This window comes from Ylistrum balloti, unplaced genomic scaffold, assembly GCF_031769215.1.
Source record: "Ylistrum balloti isolate Yb309-2 unplaced genomic scaffold, AGI_CSIRO_Ybal_v1 Utg369808, whole genome shotgun sequence".
Taxonomy (NCBI): Eukaryota; Metazoa; Mollusca; class Bivalvia; order Pectinida; family Pectinidae; genus Ylistrum; species Ylistrum balloti.
The window spans coordinates 1949421-1972830 of record NW_026781982.1 but is presented as its reverse complement, the minus strand read 5'-3'; the positions used below and the strand labels follow the sequence as shown (position 1 = coordinate 1972830).

Sequence of the window (23410 nt, the reverse complement as noted above, 5' to 3'; positions counted from 1 at the left end):
ACAGATTTACCTGTCTGATCTGACACTGTGTACACCACATTGCACTTTACAGATTTACCTGTCTGACACTGTGTACACCACACATTGTACTTTACAGATTTACCTGTCTGATCTGACACTGTGTACACCACATTGTACTTTACAGATTTACCTGTCTGACCTGACACTGTGTACACCACATTGTACTTTACAGATTTACCTGTCTGACACTGTGTACACCACATTGTACTTTACAGATTTACCTGTCTAATCTGACACTGTGTACACCACATTGTACTTTACAGATTTACCTGTCTGATCTGACACTGTGTACACCACATTGCACTTTACAGATTTACCTGTCTGACACTGTGTACACCACACATTGTACTTTACAGATTTACCTGTCTGATCTGACACTGTGTACACCACATTGTACTTTACAGATTTACCTGTCTGATCTGACACTGTGTACACCACATTGTACTTTACAGATTTACCTGTCTGACACTGTGTACACCACATTGTACTTTACAGATTTACCTGTCTGATCTGACACTGTGTACACCACATTGTACTTTACAGATTTACCTGTCTGATCTGACACTGTGTACACCACATTGTACTTTACAGATTTACCTGTCTGATTCTGACACTGTGTACACCACATTGTACTTTACAGATTTACCTGTCTGATCTGACACTGTGTACACCACATTGTACTTTACAGATTTACCTGTCTGATCTGACACTGTGTACACCACATTGTACTTTACAGATTTACCTGTCTGATCTGACACTGTGTACACCACATTGTACTTTACAGATTTACCTGTCTAATCTGACACTGTACTTTACAGATGCACTTTACAGATTTACCTGTCTGTCTGACACTGTGTACACCACATTGTACTTTACAGATTTACCTGTCTGACACTGTGTACACCACATTGTACTTTATTTACCTGTCTGATTTACCTGACACTGTGTACACCACATTGTACTTTACAGATTTACCTGTCTGACACTGTGTACACCACATTGTACTTTACAGATTTACCTGTCTGATCTGACACTGTGTACACCACATTGTACTTTACAGATTTACCTGTCTGACACTGTGTACACCACATTGTACTTTACAGATTTACCTGTCTGATCTGACACTGTGTACACCACATTGTACTTTACAGATTTACCTGTCTGACACTGTGTACACCACATTGTACTTTACAGATTTACCTGTCTGACCTGACACTGTGTACACCACATTGTACTTTACAGATTTACCTGTCTGACACTTTGTACTTTACAGATTTACCTGTCTGATCTGACACTGTGTACACCACATTGTACTTTACAGATTTACCTGTCTGACACTGTGTACACCACACATTGTACTTTACAGATTTACCTGTCTGACCTGACACTGTGTACACCACATTGTACTTTACAGATTTACCTGTCTGACACTGTGTACACCACACATTGTACTTTACAGATTTACCTGTCTGACACTGTGTACACCACATTGTACTTTACAGATTTACCTGTGTACACCACATTGTACTTTACAGATTTACCTGTCTGATCTGACACTGTGTACACCACATTGTACTTTACAGATTTACCTGTCTGATCTGACACTGTGTACACCACATTGTACTTTACAGATTTACCTGTCTGACACTGTGTACACCACATTGTACTTTACAGATTTACCTGTCTGATCTGACACTGTGTACACCACATTGTACTTTACAGATTTACCTGTCTGACACTGTGTACACCACATTGTACTTTACAGATTTACCTGTCTGACTGTGTACACCACATTGTACTTTACAGATTTACCTGTCTGACACTGTGTGTACACCACATTGTACTTTACAGATTTACCTGTCTGACACTGTGTACACCACATTGTACTTTTCATATTTTCAGATTTACCTGTCTGACACTGTGTACACCGCATTGCACTTTACAGATTTACCTGTCTGACCTGACACTGTGTACACCACATTGTACTTTACAGATTTACCTGTCTGATCTGACACTGTGTACACCGCATTGCACTTTACAGATTTACCTGTCTGACCTGACACTGTGTACACCACATTGATTTACTGTTACACACTGTGTATTGTACTTTACAGATTTACCTGTCTGACTGTGTACACCACATTGTACTTTACAGATTTACCTGTCTGACCTGACACTGTGTACACCACATTGTACTTTACAGATTTACCTGTCTGACACTGTGTACACCACACATTGTACTTTACAGATTTACCTGTCTGTCTGACACTGTGTACACCACATTGTACTTTACAGATTTACCTGTCTGACACTGTGTACACCACATTGTACTTTACAGATTTACCTGTCTGACACTGTGTACACCACATTGTACTTTACAGATTTACCTGTCTGACCTGACACTGTGTACACCACATTGAACTTTACAGATTTACCTGTCTGACACTGTGTACACCACATTGTACTTTACAGATTTACCTGTCTGACACTGTGTACACCACATTGTACTTTACAGATTTACCTGTCTGACACTGTGTACACCGCATTGTACTTTACAGATTTACCTGTCTGATCTGACACTGTGTACACCGCATTGCACTTTACAGATTTACCTGTCTGACCTGACACTGTGTACACCACATTGAACTTTACAGATTTACCTGTCTAATCTGACACTGTGTACACCACATTGTACTTTACAGATTTTACCTGTCTAATCTGACACTGTACACCACATCGTAGTTTACAGATTTTTTTCACAAGGGGAAGGTGCTCATTTGTGGTAAAATACGGTATATTTATAATTTATTTGATGCAGCTGAATTCTCTCTTTTAATAAAGCATTTAATTTAAATCTTTTTTACATACCACATTGCTAATGGTGGACCACATGCAGTTGTGATGTTGATGTAGTTATTTGGATGATGGAGTCTGAAGCGAACCTCACTGAAACAGGTTTAATTAGTGCTGTAGGATAAGTAATTAATTAGAATGTTTAGAATGTTCAACATATTAATCAAATTTTGCCTAATTTTTGTTGATTACAAGAACATTTTGCATCACGTCACATTAAGTATGAATTATATCGCTTGAGAATCAGCAAACTGACAGTACCATACTTATACCAGAATAAGCCCATGTCTGATAGTACTGGTATCAGTATAATGTAAGCCCACCCATATTTATACCAGAATAAGTCCATGCCTGATGGTACTGGTATCAGTATAATGTAAGCCCACCCATATTTATACCAGAATAAGTCCATGCCTGATAGATCTGGTATCAATATAATGGTAACCCCACACATATATATACCAGAATAAGTCCATGCCTGATGGTACTGGTATCTGTATAGTGGTAAGCCCCCTTATATACCAGAATAAGTCCATGCCTGATAGATCTGGTATCAATATAGTTGTAAGCCCATCCATTTTATACCAGAATAAGTCCATGCCTGATAGATCTGGTATCTGTATAGTGGTAAGCCCCCCCCATATTTATACCAGAATAAGTCCATGCTTGATAGATCTGGTATCTGTATAGTGGTAAGCCCACCCATATTTATACCAGAATAAGTCCATGCCTGATAGATCTGGTATCAATATAATGGTAAGCCACCCCATGTTTATACCAGATTAAGTCCATGCCTGATAGATATGGTATCAATATAGTGGTAAGTCCACCCATATATATATACCAGAATAAGTCCATGTCTGATAATACTGGTATCAATATAGTGGTAAGCCCACCCATGTTTATACCAGAATAAGTCCATGCCTGATAGATATGGTATCAATATAGTGGTAAGTCCACCCATATTTATACCAGAATAAGTCCATGTCTGATAATACTGGTATCAACATAGTGGTAAGCTCCCCCCCCCCATATTTATACCAGAATAAGTCCATGCTTGATAGATCTGGTATCTGTATAGTGGTAAGCCCACCCATGTTTATACCAGAATAAGTCCATGCCTGATAGATCTGGTATCTGTATAGTGGTAAGCCCCCCCCCCCCCCCATATTTATACCAGAATAAGTCCATGCTTGATAGATCTGGTATCTGTATAGTGGTAAGCCCCCTTATATACCAGAATAAGTCCATGCCTGATAGATCTGGTATCAATATAGTGGTAAGTCCACCCATGTTTATACCAGAATAAGTTCATGCCTGATAGATCTGTTATCAATATAGTGGTAGGCCCATTAATATTTATATTATTTTTTAGTGAACCATTGCTTTTTATGCTCCCCGAAATGTCTGGAGTATAACTTTGCCCAAAGTTAAGCAAGGCTCATGAAACTTAGTGTATACATTGATCTTACTAAGACAATGTTCTTTGTACCAAATCCATAGCCTGCAACCCCTTAATTACCAAATGATTGCCCTTTGTTAAAATTTTGTGTCCAAGAAAGTCATTTTTTGGAACATTTATCACTTTCATTGTTCATCAGTGAAAGCAGTTCACCATGTCCCTCAATTTGTAAGATTTCATTAAATGTCTATGATCTGCCGTGGAAGTTGTGTGAGTAGGTTTGATATCTATAGAAGTCTTAAGAGTGAAAGTGCCAGACACTTTTGATATATTAATATTATAATCATCATATTGAAGTGATTGAGAAGCCTATTTATATATCACTCAGTGTTCAGTTTGATTTATTGCAGGGTTTCTTTCTATCAGTAGAAGGCAATTGGCATTGGATTGGCAATGGAAAGAGGCATGTTCCTTTTCTGTTTTAAAATCTAACTGACTCGGAGCTCTGTCAGATTTGAATTTGATCTATCCCTATGAATGTATAATTGTCTAGAAAAGTGTTCTGACGATTTTCGAACGAGTTGTAGCCTTTACTTATTTTCAGCACTAACGTTCTCTACAGATCTCCTGGCTTAGTATTTTATTGTATTTCTGTGAAACTTTTGAAGCTTTATAATGAATATGTAGTTAAATTTTTCATAAACAGCATCGAGATTTAATGATATATTTAAAGAATTATTGCCCTTAGCATTTCAATTTTGTCCAGATGTCTTTGTTTTTCGCCCTCCTCCGCAATAAGATGTTTTGTTTACCTAAGGCTCCTTGTTGTGTAAAGGATTCTTTCACACTTATTGCCCTAGTTTTTTGCTGCGTTTATCCTATAGCTGCAATAAGTTCAAGGGTCAAGACATTGCTTCTTACTCAGTCAAGTACACCAGAAAATACCAACATATGAACACAATCCAAACAAAGGAGTGGGTTTGTTACAGGACCATGTAGCTGTTGGTTGTTCTACTGTAACCAATAGATAGGGAGGGCTTATTACCAAATATGGGCTTGTCATATTAACACAGATACTATCAATTAACAGATATAGATCAAGAACTTTGGAGATGGGCTGGTGATGTATAAGCTGTTCATATCTAATTGTTTAATGTAAATTCTGGTCAGGGCTACAAAATGGCCACCTGGTAGTCATGTTGGATTTTGTTTTTACAGGAGTGTTTAGTAGGTAGGATTGATCTTTCTGTTATAAAGGTAATTCTACCTGACATCATTATAGATATAAATGGCTTGTACTTATACTTGGGTCATGAAAAGAATTTGCTCTCCCTCGTCAATGGGTACGATGGTATGATGGTTTAATAAATTAACTTCATTTTACAAGAGTTACAAAACAAGCTATCAGCTTATATTGATTACTCTTCTAGGCCTGTACAGAAGTGGTGGTCTTACTGTGGAAGGAAACTCCAGAGTACCTAGGGAAAACCCAATAAATGGTTGTGATATCTTTTCATAAGCACTTAGATAGTGGAACCCTATTGGTCTAGGTAAAGGGCAAGTGGTGATGATTGAACCCTATTGGTCTAGGTAAAGGGCAAGTGGTGATGATAGAACCCTATTGGTCTAGGTAAAGGGCAAGTGGTGGTGATGGTACCCTTTTGGTCTAGGTAAAGGGCAAGTGGTGATGATGGAACCCTATTGGTCTAGGTAAAGGGCAAGTGGTGATGATAGAACCCTATTGGTCTAGGTAAAGGGCAAGTGGTGATGATAGAACCCTATTGGTCTAGGTAAAGGGCAAGTGGTGATGATGGAACCCTATTGGTCTAGGTAAAGGGCAAGTGTGTTACCACTGTTCAGCATTAAAGGACAATATTTAGTAAAAAAAAATGTACAGAAAATTATTTGCTAATGTACGGTGTGGTCAGTTAAGATTTTGGGAAAGCCTGTGCCAAACATAGCAAGAATTATCTTAAAGCAGGAGTAATGTGCCCTCTGGTGGTAACAAAGTTACTTGTAAACCAATTCATACGATGGAGGAACAGGGTGATGACATGGTCATATAAATCTTTCTTGAATTTATGATGTATGTTCCATCTCATATTCTTGTCCAACAGTGATTTCAGCATTTTTCTGCATCCATTAACTGTTTCCATTTGGTGTTAGACCCTATAACTTGTTTTACTTAATCACGTTTTGGGTTGGAAGCCATTTTTGTTGACATTTTGATGGGTTTGCATGTGCTCTTGTAGGTCAAAGAGCGCCTGTATTTCCAAAATGTTTGTTGTATGTTTAAGAATTCCTTACCATTAATTAAAAAGTGTATAGAAAGCATAATATTGTACCAATATAATGACATGTATAGTTCGTAAGAAGACATGAAAAAATATTTATAAAACTTCACTAAATTGTCCATTTAATTAGCAAAGAAGGGCCTGACCAGGTGATATGCAAGCCAGCCAGTATAAATAAACAGTAGAATTATGCCACAGGGACTTGTGAATTATATAGAATAAGTTACATGCAGTCTTGGTGAATGTTGACTGCTCTGGTGTTTAGCAGGTTATTACATGAGGTTAGATTAACATTCAGAAAAACAAAACTCCCTGTGATGTATCTTCCTGACAACAAATAATAGTCTATACAATCAGGAATTGGCCTGTATTCACCTGTAGACTGTGACTACTTCTCAGGTACCTGTGTGATCTACTATATATAATGCATGAGTTGTGTATTTTGTGAGTCGTGGATTTCAATTATCACAGGGTTCCCAGAGAAATAACCTTGTAATACTGGACAACAAATACATACATTTAACTCTTTAAACTTTATCAATAGAGTAATATTTTGACACTAACTGTCTGATTTTAAAATTGTTACATGATTAAATTGAATGAAGTTTTAATGAAATACAAGACAATTGAAAAATAATTATTTCTTTATAAATGAAAGAAGTTAACCCTTAACACCTAGAGCTGCCTCTATTTAATTCTTGAAATGCTTCTGATATTTCTGTTGTCTGTTGGGATATGTCCAGTCCTGTGAAACAATGGCTACAGACGAGGTTTGGGGGGGGGGGAGCATGTCCAGTCCTGTGAAACATCTACACAATGATTTTATTCTTGACTTGCACACACCTCCTTAATTGTCTGTTAAAATGGAAGAAAGTCACTACTGTAATGACTTTACTTGCTTGCTGTTTCTACCCAAATTGTTTGATTCATCAAAACACGTTCAGGTTTCTTGGATTTTGATGGTTTAACAGGAATTCTGTTCTGTGTGTTCTATTGGATTGTCAAAGTGTTTGACAGAAATGAAATCAAGAAAATTTCTGTTTTCTTTACTTTCTTTTTCATTTTTCTTTTTTTAGCCCACCATCATCAGATGGTGGGGTATTCAAATCGCCCTGCGTCCGTGGTCCGTGGTCCGTGGTCCGTCCCTCCGTCCGGCCGTCCAGGCGTCTAGGTGTCCATCTGTCCGTCAACAATTCTTGTTACCGCTATTTCTGGAAAAGTACTGGATGGATCTTTCTCAAATTTCATATGCAGGTTTCCCTTGGTCCCTAGTTGTGCATGGTACCTTTTTGGACTGATCTGAAATCAAGATGGCTGACAGGCAGCCATCTTGGATTTTGAGAGTAAAATCTTGTTACTGCTATATCTGAGGAAGTACTGGATGGATCCTTCTGATATTTCATAGATATTGGTTTCCCTTGGTCCCTAGTTGTGCATTGTACCTTTTTTGGACTGATTTAAAATCAAGTGGGCCACCATCTTTGATGTCAACAGTAATACAGCACAAACATATTGTCCATTATCCACCTGTAACTGACTGCTATCTAATAATACTTTGGGATCTTTTTCAAATGATATTTGCTAATAGGTGCTTAATAAAAATATCTTGTGCCATCATTGAGTACATTCAATGAAGACCAGTTCATGAACATTTACAACACCTGTAACAAACAAACAAAAATCTTCAAGAACTGAAAACAGATCCTCAAATGGTGGGCGCCAAGATCCCTCTGGGATCTCTTGTTTTTTCTGTTTTATTCATGTTCTTTTTTTGCTTTTTTTTTTTTTTTGTTTTTTTGATTTCTTTTTGAGTCATGGGGTTGGAGGAAAAAAAGTCAGGGAAACAGGAAACCATCCATCTTGGATTCCTAATTCCATTCTCAGCAGTTGGTGGATTGGTCCCACTTTAGAATTGCCAGACAGTAATTATTGTTGAATAATTTGGCTCTCTTGTCGACCTTTGAAGATTTGGTAAAATTAGGTGTAATTATAAAATAAAAGTTCAATACAAAGGGTACATTATCTCTTTTATAATTTACCTTCAGTTCCTGTTCAGCCAGAGAATCTGAGGTTAGACTGTCCTTTAATACTATCTCTATAATTAACTGTAACAAAGATGATGAATCAACGACTCGCCAAAAAATCATGTTATGGTATAATGCTGTCGGTTTCTTGTTGTGTGCAGTCAATTTTTGTCTTTATCTTAATGCTCGGCAGTTTGATATTCCCTTTAATTACACATCCTATTTGTATTTGGAAATTGATAGACTAAACATAAAATGTTATAACAGAATAGTATTACAAAAATGTCATACTTCACATCAATTATTCCAAATTAACACTAGAACCTACAACACTTTTCATCATTGTTTAGCTCATCTGGCCCAAAGGTGCAAACATTTCTTGGATGAAGCCCAAAAAGCTTTGCTAAAAGAAATGTCCTTGACCCATATTCAAGGCCGGGGGTCAAATTTGTTGAAACCTTTTAAACAACTTCTTCTCAATAACTAAAAAGCCGAGAATCATGCTATTTGCCTAGGAGGTTGCTTGGATAAGCTGAAGAAAGTTTGCAAAATAGAAATCACCTTGAGTCATCTTCAAGGTCACAAGGATAAAAATTGTGAAAACCTTTGTACAGCATTTTTTATTGACCAATAGACATAGAATCATGGTGTTTGGTTGTAAAGTTCCTTACATGAAGCTAGACAATGTTTGTGAAAAAATGACCTTGACTCACATTGAAGGTTACATAAGTCAAATACGTTAAAACATTTAAGCAACTCATTCTGATTAACTAAAAGAATCTTGATATTTGGCTGATAGCTTCCTGAGGTTAAGCCAGACTTAAGTTTGTGAAAAAGATGTGACCTTAACCTATCTTCATTGAAATAGCATTGAATACCAAGCGATCCATACTTTTGAATTATTTATTTATTTAAGTCTTAACGTCCACTCTTATGGACTTTCAGCTGACGAGAAAAGATAGAAAAATGAGTAGGTTAGTTTGTTTGTTTCAAACGTGGAAGAATACTGATGTAACGGGAAACAGACTTAAAACAGAAATTTTGTACAAAATATATCCCATAATAAATTATACAACAAGTGTATTTGACTTTGGAATCATTTTATTTGTGAATGATGCCAAACCATACTCATAAAACATCAACTGTAAAAGACCGTCTACATCAAGATATCAGCAACAGTGGTAGAATGAGTTAATACCTGATATTGTAATATGAAGTTATATATATATACATTTTGGTGCAGGAGATAATGTCATGCTCCTTGTTATCATGTACCCAGTATATGCTGACCAGACCTCTGTGCTGTCAGTAACATGCCATCTCTTCAAGGACATTTCACAGAGGATCTGTATTATGTGAGTTGTACATTTTCAAATGGGGACACCATTTTAAGTCCCATCCAAAGAACTGGATGCTAGTTGTTAAAGAAGTGCTTCAGTTTATTTTTGGTGTCCATTTATAGGTCATCACACTAGGTTCTTGCTGCTCTGTGGACTTTCCTCGTTAATGAAGTCATTTATTTCAATAAAGCCACACAGATGTTAACAGTGTTTGTGAATCTTTTTAACATTCTGATGTATAGAACAGTGCACTATAAAGTGTGAGGTTTGATTGTGGGAAGGATGTTAATTTGGACACCTAATGGACTATTGAAAAAGATACATTTAATTGATTCCTGACCAGAAGTATGTTAGAAGGTGATTTTGTATTTAAGTAGAGTTAGAAAGAGGCAGTAAAATGAACAATGTAAGGGTGGGCTAGAAGAGGTTTGGAGGGGTCATTTCCTCGGATTGAGGGACCTTTGTAATTGAGTGTTGTGATATATGTGAAGTGTTGTAGTTAGTTTGATAGTGTTGGTTGAGAGTAGAATTTACTTATTCATGTGTACTGTTATAGCAGCAAGCATTTTGCAAAGCCTCTGGGGATGTAACTACTTTCAGTGGTGGGTGTGTTAACTCATTTTATCGAGTCCAAAAGTGCTGCAGCTGGCCATTGATCGTTTTGTTACACCTAACTGCACATTTTTATGTTTGTATTTTACATTTAAACATTTTGTTTTTAAATCTTTGTTTCATACCCATTGATAGGGTTAGCTTCACACCTTTATACCTTAACTTCACACATATACACCATAACTTCACACGTTTACACCTTGACTTCATACCTTTATACCTTAACTCCCAACCTTCATACCTTAACTTCAAACCTTTACACCATAACTTCATACCTTTATACCTTAACTTCATACCTTTATACCTTAACTTCATACCTTTATACCTTAACTTCACACATTTACACCATAACTTCATACCTTTACACCTTAGCTTCATACCTTTACACCTTAACTCCCCACCTTCATACCTTAACTTCACACATCTACACCATAACTTCATACCTTTATACCTTAACTTCATACCTTTACACTTTAACTTCACACCTTTATACCTTAACTTCACACCTTTATACCTTAACTTCATACCTTTATACCTTAACTTCACACCTTTATACCTTAACTTCATACCTTTATACATTAACTTCATACCTTTATACCTTAACTTCACACATTTACACCATAACTTCATACCTTATACTCAACTCATACCTATACCTTAACTTCATACCTTTATACCTTAACTTCACACCTTTATACCTTAACTTCACACATTTATACCTTAACTTCATACCTTTATACCTTAACTTCGCACCTTTATACCTTAACTTCATACCTTTATACCTTAACTTCACACCTTTATACCTTAACTTCACACATTTACACCTTAACTTCATACCTTTATACCTCAACTTCACACCTTTATACCTTAACTTCACACCTTTATATCTTAACTTCATACCTTTATACCTTAACTTCATACCTTTATACCTTAACTTCACACATTTACACCATAACTTCATACCTTTATACCTTAACTTCATACCTTTATACCTTAACTTCACACCTTTATACCTTAACTTCTTCACACATTTACCTTTTCATACCTTTATACATTTATACTTTCATACCTTTATACACCTTTATACCATACCTTTATACATTAACTTCATACCTTTATACCATAACTTCATACCTTTATACCATAACTTCATACCTTTATTTTCATACCTTTATACCTTAACCTTCACACCTTTATACCTTTACCATAACTTCATACCTTTATACCTTTCATAGCATAACTTCATACCTTTATACCTTAACTTCATACCTTTATACCTTAACTTCATACCTTTATACCAACTTCAACTTCATACCTTCATACCTTAACTTCATAGCTTTATACCATAACTTCATACCTTTATACATAACTTCATACCTTTATACCTTAACTTCACACCTTTATACTTTACACCTTAACTTCATACCTTTACACCTCAACTTCATACCTTTATACCTTAACTTCATACCTTTACACCTTAGCTTCATACCTTTATACCTTAACTTCACACCTTTACACCTTAACTTCATACCTTTATACCCTAACTTTACACATTTACACCATAACTTCATACCTTCATACCTTAACTTCACACATTTATACCTTAACTTCATACCTTTATACCTTAACTTCACACCTTCATACCTTTATACCTTAACTTCACACATTTATACCTTAACTTCATACCTTTATACCTTAACTTCACACCTTTATACCTTAACTTCATACCTTTATACCTTAACTTCACACCTTTATACCTTAACTTCACACATCTACACCATAACTTCATACCTTTATACCTTAACTTCACACATTTATACCTTAACTTCACACATTTACACCTTAACTTCACACCTTTATACCTTAACTTCACACCTTTATACCATAACTTCATACCTTTATACCTTAACTTCATACCTTTATACCTTAACTTCACACCTTTACACCTTAACTTCACTTTTACATTTTGATTGTAGATTTATACTTTTACTTCCATATTTTACACCTAGATATCAGTTTTTACTTTGTGTTTTAAACTTACACCTCTAAGTACAAGTTGCTTTTTATGTTTTATACCAAAACTTTACACTGTTATACCTGTGTTCACTTTGTGTTTTAAACAGGCCTCTTGTTTATACACCTGTGTTTTATGCATCTGAACTGAGTTCTTACTTTTACAGATGGACAGTTATGTTGGATCAGAGGGAGAATATGATGATACCAGTTCTGTCACAGCAGGCAATATGGAACAGGAAGAAGAGACCTGTACTCACGAAAGATCCTGTACATCAGGTTCATCACAAGGGGAGACAACTCCACAATGGAGCAATCAGATCGAGTATATCTTTGCCTGTTCTGGGTTTATGACAGGACTTCATGGTGTTCTCAAATTCCCAGAACTGGCTAGAATACATGGTGGAGGTAAGACATAGGATGTACAGATAATTACTGGAAACATGGTGAGATCTTGTCAGTGTGTAACATCCTAGAGATATACTGATTTCTGTACCTACAGGGGTATTCTTCATGTCCTACCTGATGTATATATAGATAAGTGTGTAGAGAATTCAATAGATATACTGATTTCTGTACCTACAGGGGTATTCTTCATGTCCTACCTGATGTATATATAGATAAGTGTGTAGAGAATTCAATAGATATACTGATTTCTGTACCTACAGGGGTATTCTTCATGACCTACCTGATGTATATATAGATAAGTGTGAATTCAATAGATATACTGATTTCTGTACCTACAGGGGTATTCTTCATGTCCTACCTGATGTATATATAGATAAGTGTGTAGTGAATTCAATAGATATACTGATTTCTGTACCTACAGGGGTATTCTTCATGTCCTACCTGATGTATATATAGATAAGTGTGTTCAATTCAATAGATATACTGATTTCTGTACCTACAGGGGTATTCTTCATGTCCTACCTGATGTATATATAGATAAGTGTGTAGAGAATTCAATAGATATACTGATTTCTGTACCTACAGGGGTATTCTTCATGTCCTACCTGATGTATATATAGATAAGTGTGTAGAGAATTCAATAGATATACTGATTTCTGTACCTACAGGGGTATTCTTCATGTCCTACCTGATGTATATATAGATAAGTGTGAATTCAATAGATATACTGATTTCTGTACCTACAGGGGTATTCTTCATGACCTACCTGATGTATATATAGATAAGTGTGTAGAGAATTCAATAGATATACTGATTTCTGTACCTACAGGGGTATTCTTCATGACCTACCTGATGTATATATAGATAAGTGTGAATTCAATAGATATACTGATTTCTGTATATATATAGATAAGTGTGAATTCAATAGATATACTGATAGATTACTGTTTCTGTACCTACAGGGGTATTCTTCATGTCCTACCTGATGTATATATAGATAAGTGTGAATTCAATAGATATACTGATTTCTGTACCTACAGGGGTATTCTTCATGTCCTACCTGATGTATATATAGATAAGTGTGAATTCAATAGATATACTGATTTCTGTACCTACAGGGGTATTCTTCATGTCCTACCTATGATATATATAGATAAGTGTGTAGTGTGTAGAATTCAATAGATATACTGATTTCTGTACCTACAGGGGTATTCTTCATGTCCTACCTGATGTATATATAGATAAGTGTGAATTCAATAGATATACTGATTTCTGTACCTACAGGGGTATTCTTCATGTCCTACCTGATGTATATATAGATAAGTGTGAATTCAATAGATATACTGATTTCTGTACCTACAGGGGTATTCTTCATGTCCTACCTGATGTATATATAGATAAGTGTGAATTCAATAGATATACTGATTTCTGTACCTACAGGGGTATTCTTCATGTCCTACCTGATGTATATATAGATAAGTGTGAATTCAATAGATATACTGATTTCTGTACCTACAGGGGTATTCTTCATGTCCTACCTGATGTATATATAGATAAGTGTGTAGAGAATTCAATAGATATACTGATTTCTGTACCTACAGGGGTATTCTTCATGTCCTACCTGATGTATATATAGATAAGTGTGAATTCAATAGATATACTGATTTCTGTACCTACAGGGGTATTCTTCATGTCCTACCTGATGTATATATAGATAAGTGTGAATTCAATAGATATACTGATTTCTGTACCTACAGGGGTATTCTTCATGTCCTACCTGATGTATATATAGATAAGTGTGTAGAGAATTCAATAGATATACTGATTTCTGTACCTACAGGGGTATTCTTCATGTCCTACCTGATGTATATATAGATAAGTGTGAATTCAATAGATATACTGATTTCTGTACCTACAGGGGTATTCTTCATGTCCTACCTGATGTATATATAGATAAGTGTGAATTCAATAGATATACTGATTTCTGTACCTACAGGGGTATTCTTCATGTCCTACCTGATGTATATATAGATAAGTGTGAATTCAATAGATATACTGATTTCTGTACCTACAGGGGTATTCTTCATGTCCTACCTGATGTATATATAGATAAGTGTGAATTCAATAGATATACTGATTTCTGTACCTACAGGGGTATTCTTCATGTCCTACCTGATGTATATATAGATAAGTGTGAATTCAATAGATATACTGATTTCTGTACCTACAGGGGTATTCTTCATGTCCTACCTGATGTATATATAGATAAGTGTGAATTCAATAGATATACTGATTTCTGTACCTACAGGGGTATTCTTCATGTCCTTGATGTATATATAGATAAGTGTGAATTCAATATATAGATATACTGATTTCTGTACCTACAGGGGTATTCTTCATGTCCTACCTGATGTATATATAGATAAGTGTGTAGAGAATTCAATAGATATACTGATTTCTGTACCTACAGGGGTATTCTTCATGTCCTACCTGATGTATATATAGATAAGTGTGAATTCAATAGATATACTGATTTCTGTACCTACAGGGGTATTCTTCATGTCCTACCTGATGTATATATAGATAAGTGTGAATTCAATAGATATACTGATTTCTGTACCTACAGGGGTATTCTTCATGTCCTACCTGATGTATATATAGATAAGTGTGAATTCAATAGATATACTGATTTCTGTACCTACAGGGGTATTCTTCATGTCCTACCTGATGTATATATAGATAAGTGTGAATTCAATAGATATACTGATTTCTGTACCTACAGGGGTATTCTTCATGTCCTACCTGATGTATATATAGATAAGTGTGAATTCAATAGATATACTGATTTCTGTACCTACAGGGGTATTCTTCATGTCCTACCTGATGTATATATAGATAAGTGTGAATTCATAGATATACTGATTTCTGTACCTACAGGGGTATTCTTCATGTCCTACCTGATGTATATATAGATAAGTGTGAATTCAATAGATATACTGATTTCTGTACCTACAGGGGTATTCTTCATGTCCTACCTGATGTATATATAGATAAGTGTGAATTCAATAGATATATAGATACTGATTTCTGTACCTACAGGGGTATTCTTCATGTCCTACCTGATGTATATATAGATAAGTGTGTAGAGAATTCAATAGATATACTGATTTCTGTACCTACAGGGGTATTCTTCATGTCCTACCTGATGTATATATAGATAAGTGTGAATTCAATAGATATACTGATTTCTGTACCTACAGGGGTATTCTTCATGTCCTACCTGATGTATATATAGATAAGTGTGAATTCAATAGATATACTGATTTCTGTACCTACAGGGGTATTCTTCATGTCCTACCTGATGTATATATAGATAAGTGTGTAGATAATTCAATAGATATACTGATTTCTGTACCTACAGGGGTATTCTTCATGTATATATATATAGATAAGTGTGAATTCAATAGATATACTGATTTCTGTACCTACAGGGGTATTCTTCATGTCCTACCTGATGTATATATAGATAAGTGTGAATTCAATAGATATACTGATTTCTGTACCTACAGGGGTATTCTTCATGTCCTACCTGATGTATATATAGATAAGTGTGTAGAGAATTCAATAGATATACTGATTTCTGTACCTACAGGGGTATTCTTCATGTCCTACCTGATGTATATATAGATAAGTGTGTAATTCAATAGATATACTGATTTCTGTATATATATGTCCTACCTGATGTATATATAGATAAGTGTGTATTCAATAGATATACTGATTTCTGTACCTACAGGGGTATTCTTCATGTCCTACCTGATGTATATATAGATAAGTGTGAAATCAATAGATATACTGATTTCTGTACCTACAGGGGTATTCTTCATGTCCTACCTGATGTATATATAGATAAGTGTGTAGAGAATTCAATAGATATACTGATTTCTGTACCTACAGGGGTATTCTTCATGTCCTACCTGATGTATATATAGATAAGTGTGTAGAGAATTCAATAGATATACTGATTTCTGTACCTACAGGGGTATTCTTCATGTCCTACCTGATGTATATATAGATAAGTGTGAATTCAATAGATATACTGATTTCTGTACCTACAGGGGTATTCTTCATGTCCTACCTGATGTATATATAGATAAGTGTGAATTCAATAGATATACTGATTTCTGTACCTACAGGGGTATTCTTCATGTCCTACCTGATGTATATATAGATAAGTGTGTAGATATACTGATTTCTGTTCAATAGATATATATATAGATTTGTAGAGAATTCTGTACCTACAGGGGTATTCTTCATGTCCTACCTGATGTATATATAGATAAGTGTGTAGAGAATTCAATAGATATACTGATTTCTGTACCTACAGGAGTATTCTTCATGTCCTACCTGATGTATATATAGATAAGTGTGAATTCAATAGATATACTGATTTCTGTACCTACAGGGGTATTCTTCATGTCCTACCTGATGTATATATAGATAAGTGTGAATTCAATAGATATACTGATTTCTGTACCTACAGGGGTATTCTTCATGGCCTACCTAATATTAGTGATGGTTTGTGGTTTCCCTCTCTGCTACATGGAAATGATTCTAGGCCAGTATTCGAGGGGAGGACCTATCACAGCCTGGGAGGTGGTGCCACTGTTTAGAGGTAAGGATGGATAGTTATGGTTCTAGAGATTCACAAAGTGTGTTGTGTATGCTGTAGTTGTAAGTAAAAATTGAACTATATCCAATGATGTTTGAACATTTGGTACTTTTCAGTTTGATTATCCTGATCTTTTAGAAGTTCAGAAAAACAAGCATTCTTTAAAAACAAATTAAAAAATATGCACCTTTTATTTTCCTTTTTTTTTTTGTTCAAAATAACGTTTTTTCTAAATCAAGAACATTCTTTTTATAAAAGAGTTTTAATATGCACAATATTTTATTTTAAAACTGAAAATGGATGCAATTTGGACGATTGTTAATGGTGTATAACATAAATTTATAAACAGGTTTGGGTGTCAGTATGATTCTGGTGTCTATCACAGTCAGTATCTACAACCACGTATCTCTGCTGTATGCTATGTACTACCTGGTCAGGTCACTGATGTCTTTTTTGCCAGGGACATGTACAACAGGTAAGATCTGTATTATTTGATCTTTCTTTTTATAATTATCTGTCTTTCTGTCTTGTCCAGCTTCTAAATAAATACTTAGTCCCAACAGAATTTCAGCAGAAATAAATTGTGCTTCCAAAAAACAAAATAAAAACAAAAACAAAAAAGTTAAAATTTAACAAATTTTTCTTATAAAGGGGAAAAATAAAACAAAAAACAAGCAAAAGGGGAAAAAAAAACATTTCCATAATTTTATCAGAATATGTAGGGGTGAAAATTACCAAAAATAGAGTTATTGCCCTTTATTGTTACCAAAGACGTGGAAGAATAGATAGATTTTTGTTAGAGTACTTTGTCATTTGAAGATGTAATTAACTGTGTTGGTTTTTAGGGTTAAAAACTATATCCTCTTCAGACGAGCCATGACTGTTCTGATATTTATAGAGTTACCCATTACACAGGTCATATAATTGTGGTGTTAGAGCCACCGACAGCCATATTGATACGTCTCCAAGACATCATCAGGATTCTGTACACCTACCTATTGGAAAGTTAACAACATAATGTGTTGGCAGTAAGGTGGTATTGAATGACAGATCATTACTGAAAATGCCGTTGGGATGAATAAAAAGTCTGTTTCCTATCAGAAGAGATTTTAAGATGAGAGTATTTTTGATTGACAATAATCAGCCACAATGTGAATTCCTGAAATATGATAATTGATTCTGTTGTCACTTGGTTTGCAATGAATGACTGTGCATTTATTGGTAACCAGGAATATAAAAAAAGTTACGAGTAGTCACAGCCTAGGAATGGTGTGGTGATTGTTCAGATCAATGATATTGTCTAGGGCCCCTGCAGGCTGAGCTCTTGGTGATTGAAGGTCAGCTACTTGAGATTCCTGCATACTGATTGATTGGTTCACTTTGCTTTTACTAACTTGTGGGCGCATGGATGACATTTAAAGTAATTTCAGTGCTGAATTTCATGGGAAAGGCAAGAATTTTTTTTCAAATTTAAGAAAAAGATACTTCTTTTAAATTTGAATACATGTTGAATTAAAGGGTAAACCTCTTTATTTTTCTCTTTCATTCTACAGTACTTAGTTTAGTCAGCAATATTGTTTTGTATCTTTAACAGTATTACACTGAAATATCTGGGATAAAACATTGAATTAACTCCCTGTTCTATACTGGATCACATTTTACATTATCTCTATTTCATAGGAGACCATGCTAACATTATTATGTCTTAATTGCAACAAATTTAGTGGAGAGGGTTTAGAATCACCTGATTGGTTGTTTGTCTGGTATCAAAGAGTATCTGTCAGATTCAGTGATAAACAACTGAGGCATGTCTACTTTAATGATGAGTTTTAAAAAGATGATGTAAATTCTCTCAGGACATATTAGATGTGACCTCTAGAAATTATCAATAAAAGTAATGTAGTAGACATTTTCATACCAAGGGGAGTAACTCTATCATATGTAAATATTAAAAAAATATATCAGCTTTAGAAGTACAAAACATTGGTAGACAATATTTTCTTCTAAGAGGCATCTTATCAATATTGTGCCCAGTTATAACACAAAGTGTCCCTTTTAGGACTAACAATAGACAAGTAAAGGATAATTTATGAAAGGCCAGTGAAAAACATCAAAATCATAATTTTAACTTGAAGTTGTCGAAGAAGGGTAAAATACAAGTAAAGGTAAAAATTGCACAGTGAATCTTGAGAATGATCTACATGAAAATGTGTATCGAAAAATTCCTCCTGATGAGTTCTTTTTTTTTAAAAATCTATACAGAGAGATGCTGGCCGTATTCCAGCGTGAACCAGTCAGGTCCTAATGGTGTAGGCAAAGAAGTGTTTGACACCTCGAGTTCGTATCTGCTGAACAACGTTTCTACCACACCGAGCATCTCTTTAGATGTCATTGCTGATAAACAGAACCAGTTTTTCTAGTAAGCTGTGTTTAGAAACCTATCTCGTCTTTAATTTGCATTTGTTTATGACCTGAACTTAAGTATAAGCTATCTGATACACTGTTCAGTAAACTTTGGTGAAGACTTTTCAAAAAAAAATTTAGGTTACCTGAGACGAAGTCTCATGGTGACCTGTTGCGATCATCTTCATCCAGCACTGTGCTTCTGTAAACAATTCAACATTTTCGACTTCTCAAAAATTCCTGATCAGATTTTGATGAAATTTTGCAGAAACCTTCCCAATAGGGGCCCCAGAAGGGGGGAAAAGGTGGTAAAATTAGGTAAATCTTTAAAAATCTTCATCTCATGAACCAACAGTCAGATTAACCACTGGGTTGATCATGTCTAAACTTGATACAAATGTTCTACACAAGGTCCTGGCAAGTGTTTTAACTTTTTGGGGCAATTCAAAATCCAAGATGGCCACCCTTCCTCTCAAGAACCACTGGGTGGATCATGTTCAAACTTGGTACAGATGTTTTACACACGGTCCTGCACAAGTGTTGTTACATATTTGCAACATTTTAAAATCCCCAGATTACTGACATATATATTCCTCAGGTGACCGTTAAGGCCCCTTGGGCCTCTTGTGTTTTCTAGCTACCATTTGTTTTCTAGCTTCCAGTTCTAGATTCCACTCTTTGAATGTAAATACAGAACTTCTTTGCGAAACGTGCATGTTTTGGACAATCGTTTTTCAAGTTAGAAAATTAAAAGTTAAGTTTCTCTGAATAAATTGATTTATTTTTTGTTATTAAAGAACCACATCAGAGGACTTACATACTTATTTAAAACATCACAGTTACTCATCAGATGAAAGTTTCAAACTTGAAGGTCTCTAGGTAACTATTTATGGAAAATTATTTGCATGTACTCTGTAGTTGTCTCATCAAACACTTTCAGTCACAAGGTCAAAGGTGAAGGTCATTTACTAAACAAAATACATATATATAATTAATAAACAGTCACATGAAAATAGTTTTGAAACATTTTATTGTTTGGGGGATGGACATTTCCATTTTTGAGAGAAGAATAGTTGAGATGGTTCATTTTAGATAACCAAAACAACTGTATTTTGAAGATAGGATGTCAAAGTATTTATCAAAACTGTTAAACCTTAGTGCTGATGTCCTGAAAATCTCGAGTGGTCTGGCAGTGATAGGTCAGCTACAGTGGCCTCTCATGCTGTGTCTTGTTGGTGTCTGGAGCATCACCTTCCTCGTAACAATTACTGGGCCGAGGTCATTTGGTAAGGTGAGTTCTGTACTGTAAGTTGCTAGCTGTTTGTCTTTTCATGTTGAAGGCATGGTCCTTCATTATAATTGCATCAATAACAGATTTTGTATCTTTTTTTATTGTAACAATCATTTTCAATGTACAAATTTGTCAAAAGTGATAATGAGATAACAGTTTGTTTTGCTATATTTAATGTGTTTACAGTATAACTCTGTTCTGTCAGGATAACAGTGTAAAGGAAACTATGCTGGTTAATAATAGTTCTTAAAAGATTTTGGAATTAGAATAATGAATTAAACATATAGTAACCAATGATATTTATCTATTTTTAGCTTATTTTACCAGACATGGGCTTATTGTTGAATCAAAACAGTTCATTTGTTTTATATATAAAATAAAATCTAAGCCTGTCATAATCATCATATTAAGTTTGCCTCCTATGACTTGCACTATGGCATTTGACCTTTATGTGACAGGTCGTGTACATGACATTTGGATTATCAACTGGTTTGTACTTTTCACTGTTGGTGCGCTGCTGTCTAGAGGAGGGCGCCATCCTCGGCATCAAGTTCTTCCTCAATCTGCAGTGGAGTACGCTAGGTAATCCCCAGGTCAGCCGAAGATAGGGGCAGTATGTTGATATTCTTTATATAAACTCAGTATAATAAACCTGAACAGATTATAGACAAATCATGCTTCATGTTCATTTGAGTGGAATTTTTATTTATTATTCTATTTAAGATTCCTTGATTTTCAATGTTTTATAGATATAACTGTATGAACATATGGACTGATGATTATAAGATCCTACAAAAGACACACAAGTTAAATAGTACATTTTAATACTTTAGAGTTAGATACAGAAGAGCCAAACAATGAATTAAACTGCATCATACAACTATTTCGTCCTTCTAGGACTCGTCAGTGATGTTACATCATACAGCTGTTTTGTCCTTCAAGGACTCAGCAGTGATGCTACATCATACAGCTGTTTCGTCCTTCTAGGACTCATCAGTAATGCTACATCATACAGCTGTTTCGTCCTTCTAGGACTCAGCAGTGATGCTACATCATACAGCTGTTTCGTCCTTCTAGGACTCATCAGTGATGCTACATCATACAGCTGTTTCGTCCTTCGAGGACTCAGCAGTGATGCTACATCATACAGCTGTTTTGTCCTTCTAGGACTCAGCAGTGATGCTACATCATACAGCTGTTTCGTCCTTCTAGGACTCATCAGTGATGCTACATCATACAGCTGTTTTGTCCTTCTAGGACTCAGCAATGATGCTAAGGGCTTAAATTTTAAGCCAAGAAGGCAACTGAGGAAAATCTGAAGTGTTAGAAAAGTAAAAAATGTAGATGGGGAGGTGCACTAGTCCAATTATGTAATAAACTTGGTGATTTTCATATATAAGATAATTTTAGAACAATGACATGTACGTGTGTGTATTCTGAACCTTGCCATTAGTCGACTGAATCAATATGTAATTATAAGATATAAGGGAGTTATCTCCCTTTAGTCATGTTTAAACCTGTGCACAAATCTTTCCAGTTTCAAAAAGTTAAGGAAGAAACATCAATATATTTATGGAGAGAATTCAGAAAAAACAGATAAAAACAGAAATGTGACAAAGATTCCTTGAGATAAGACACATCAGTGTATGATTCTGATTGTCTACAAAATGATGTGTAACTTGAAGATTTAGTCCCGTCATTTCTATACAGGTGTTAAAAAGTTCATTTCCTGCTTCATATTATTTATCACGTAAAAAGACAAACAAATCTGGTTTTTCAATATATATAGGAATGTGTTTATTGTTAAACTAGAACATTTAGAATTTTTTTCCTCTTGTAACATTACAGAGAAGCATTGTACTATCATTATAGGTGATACAGACTGACTATAATCCCTACTGTATACTTACAATGACCTTGTATCTTAAGCTGTTGGTGGAGACTGTCTATAATCCCTACTGTATACTTACAATGACCTTGTATCTTAAGCTGTTGGTGGAGACTGTCTATAATCCCTACTGTATACTTACAATGACCTTGTATCTTAAGCTGTTGGTGGAGACTGTCTATAATCCCT

General features: G+C 35.1%; 1 protein-coding gene across 1 annotated transcript in view; it reads left to right on the top strand.

The window, feature by feature from the left end:
- Nucleotides 1–23410, top strand: part of LOC132544711 (uncharacterized) — a 121992-nt gene that overhangs the window by 49755 nt on the left and 48827 nt on the right. The window contains exons 3-8 of the mRNA XM_060208352.1: nucleotides 12727–12967; nucleotides 17511–17642; nucleotides 17989–18114; nucleotides 19902–20058; nucleotides 21201–21333; nucleotides 21792–21926. Of these exons, the coding sequence (XP_060064335.1) occupies nucleotides 12727–12967; nucleotides 17511–17642; nucleotides 17989–18114; nucleotides 19902–20058; nucleotides 21201–21333; nucleotides 21792–21926 (924 nt within the window). The remainder of the gene's footprint in view (nucleotides 1–12726; nucleotides 12968–17510; nucleotides 17643–17988; nucleotides 18115–19901; nucleotides 20059–21200; nucleotides 21334–21791; nucleotides 21927–23410) is intronic.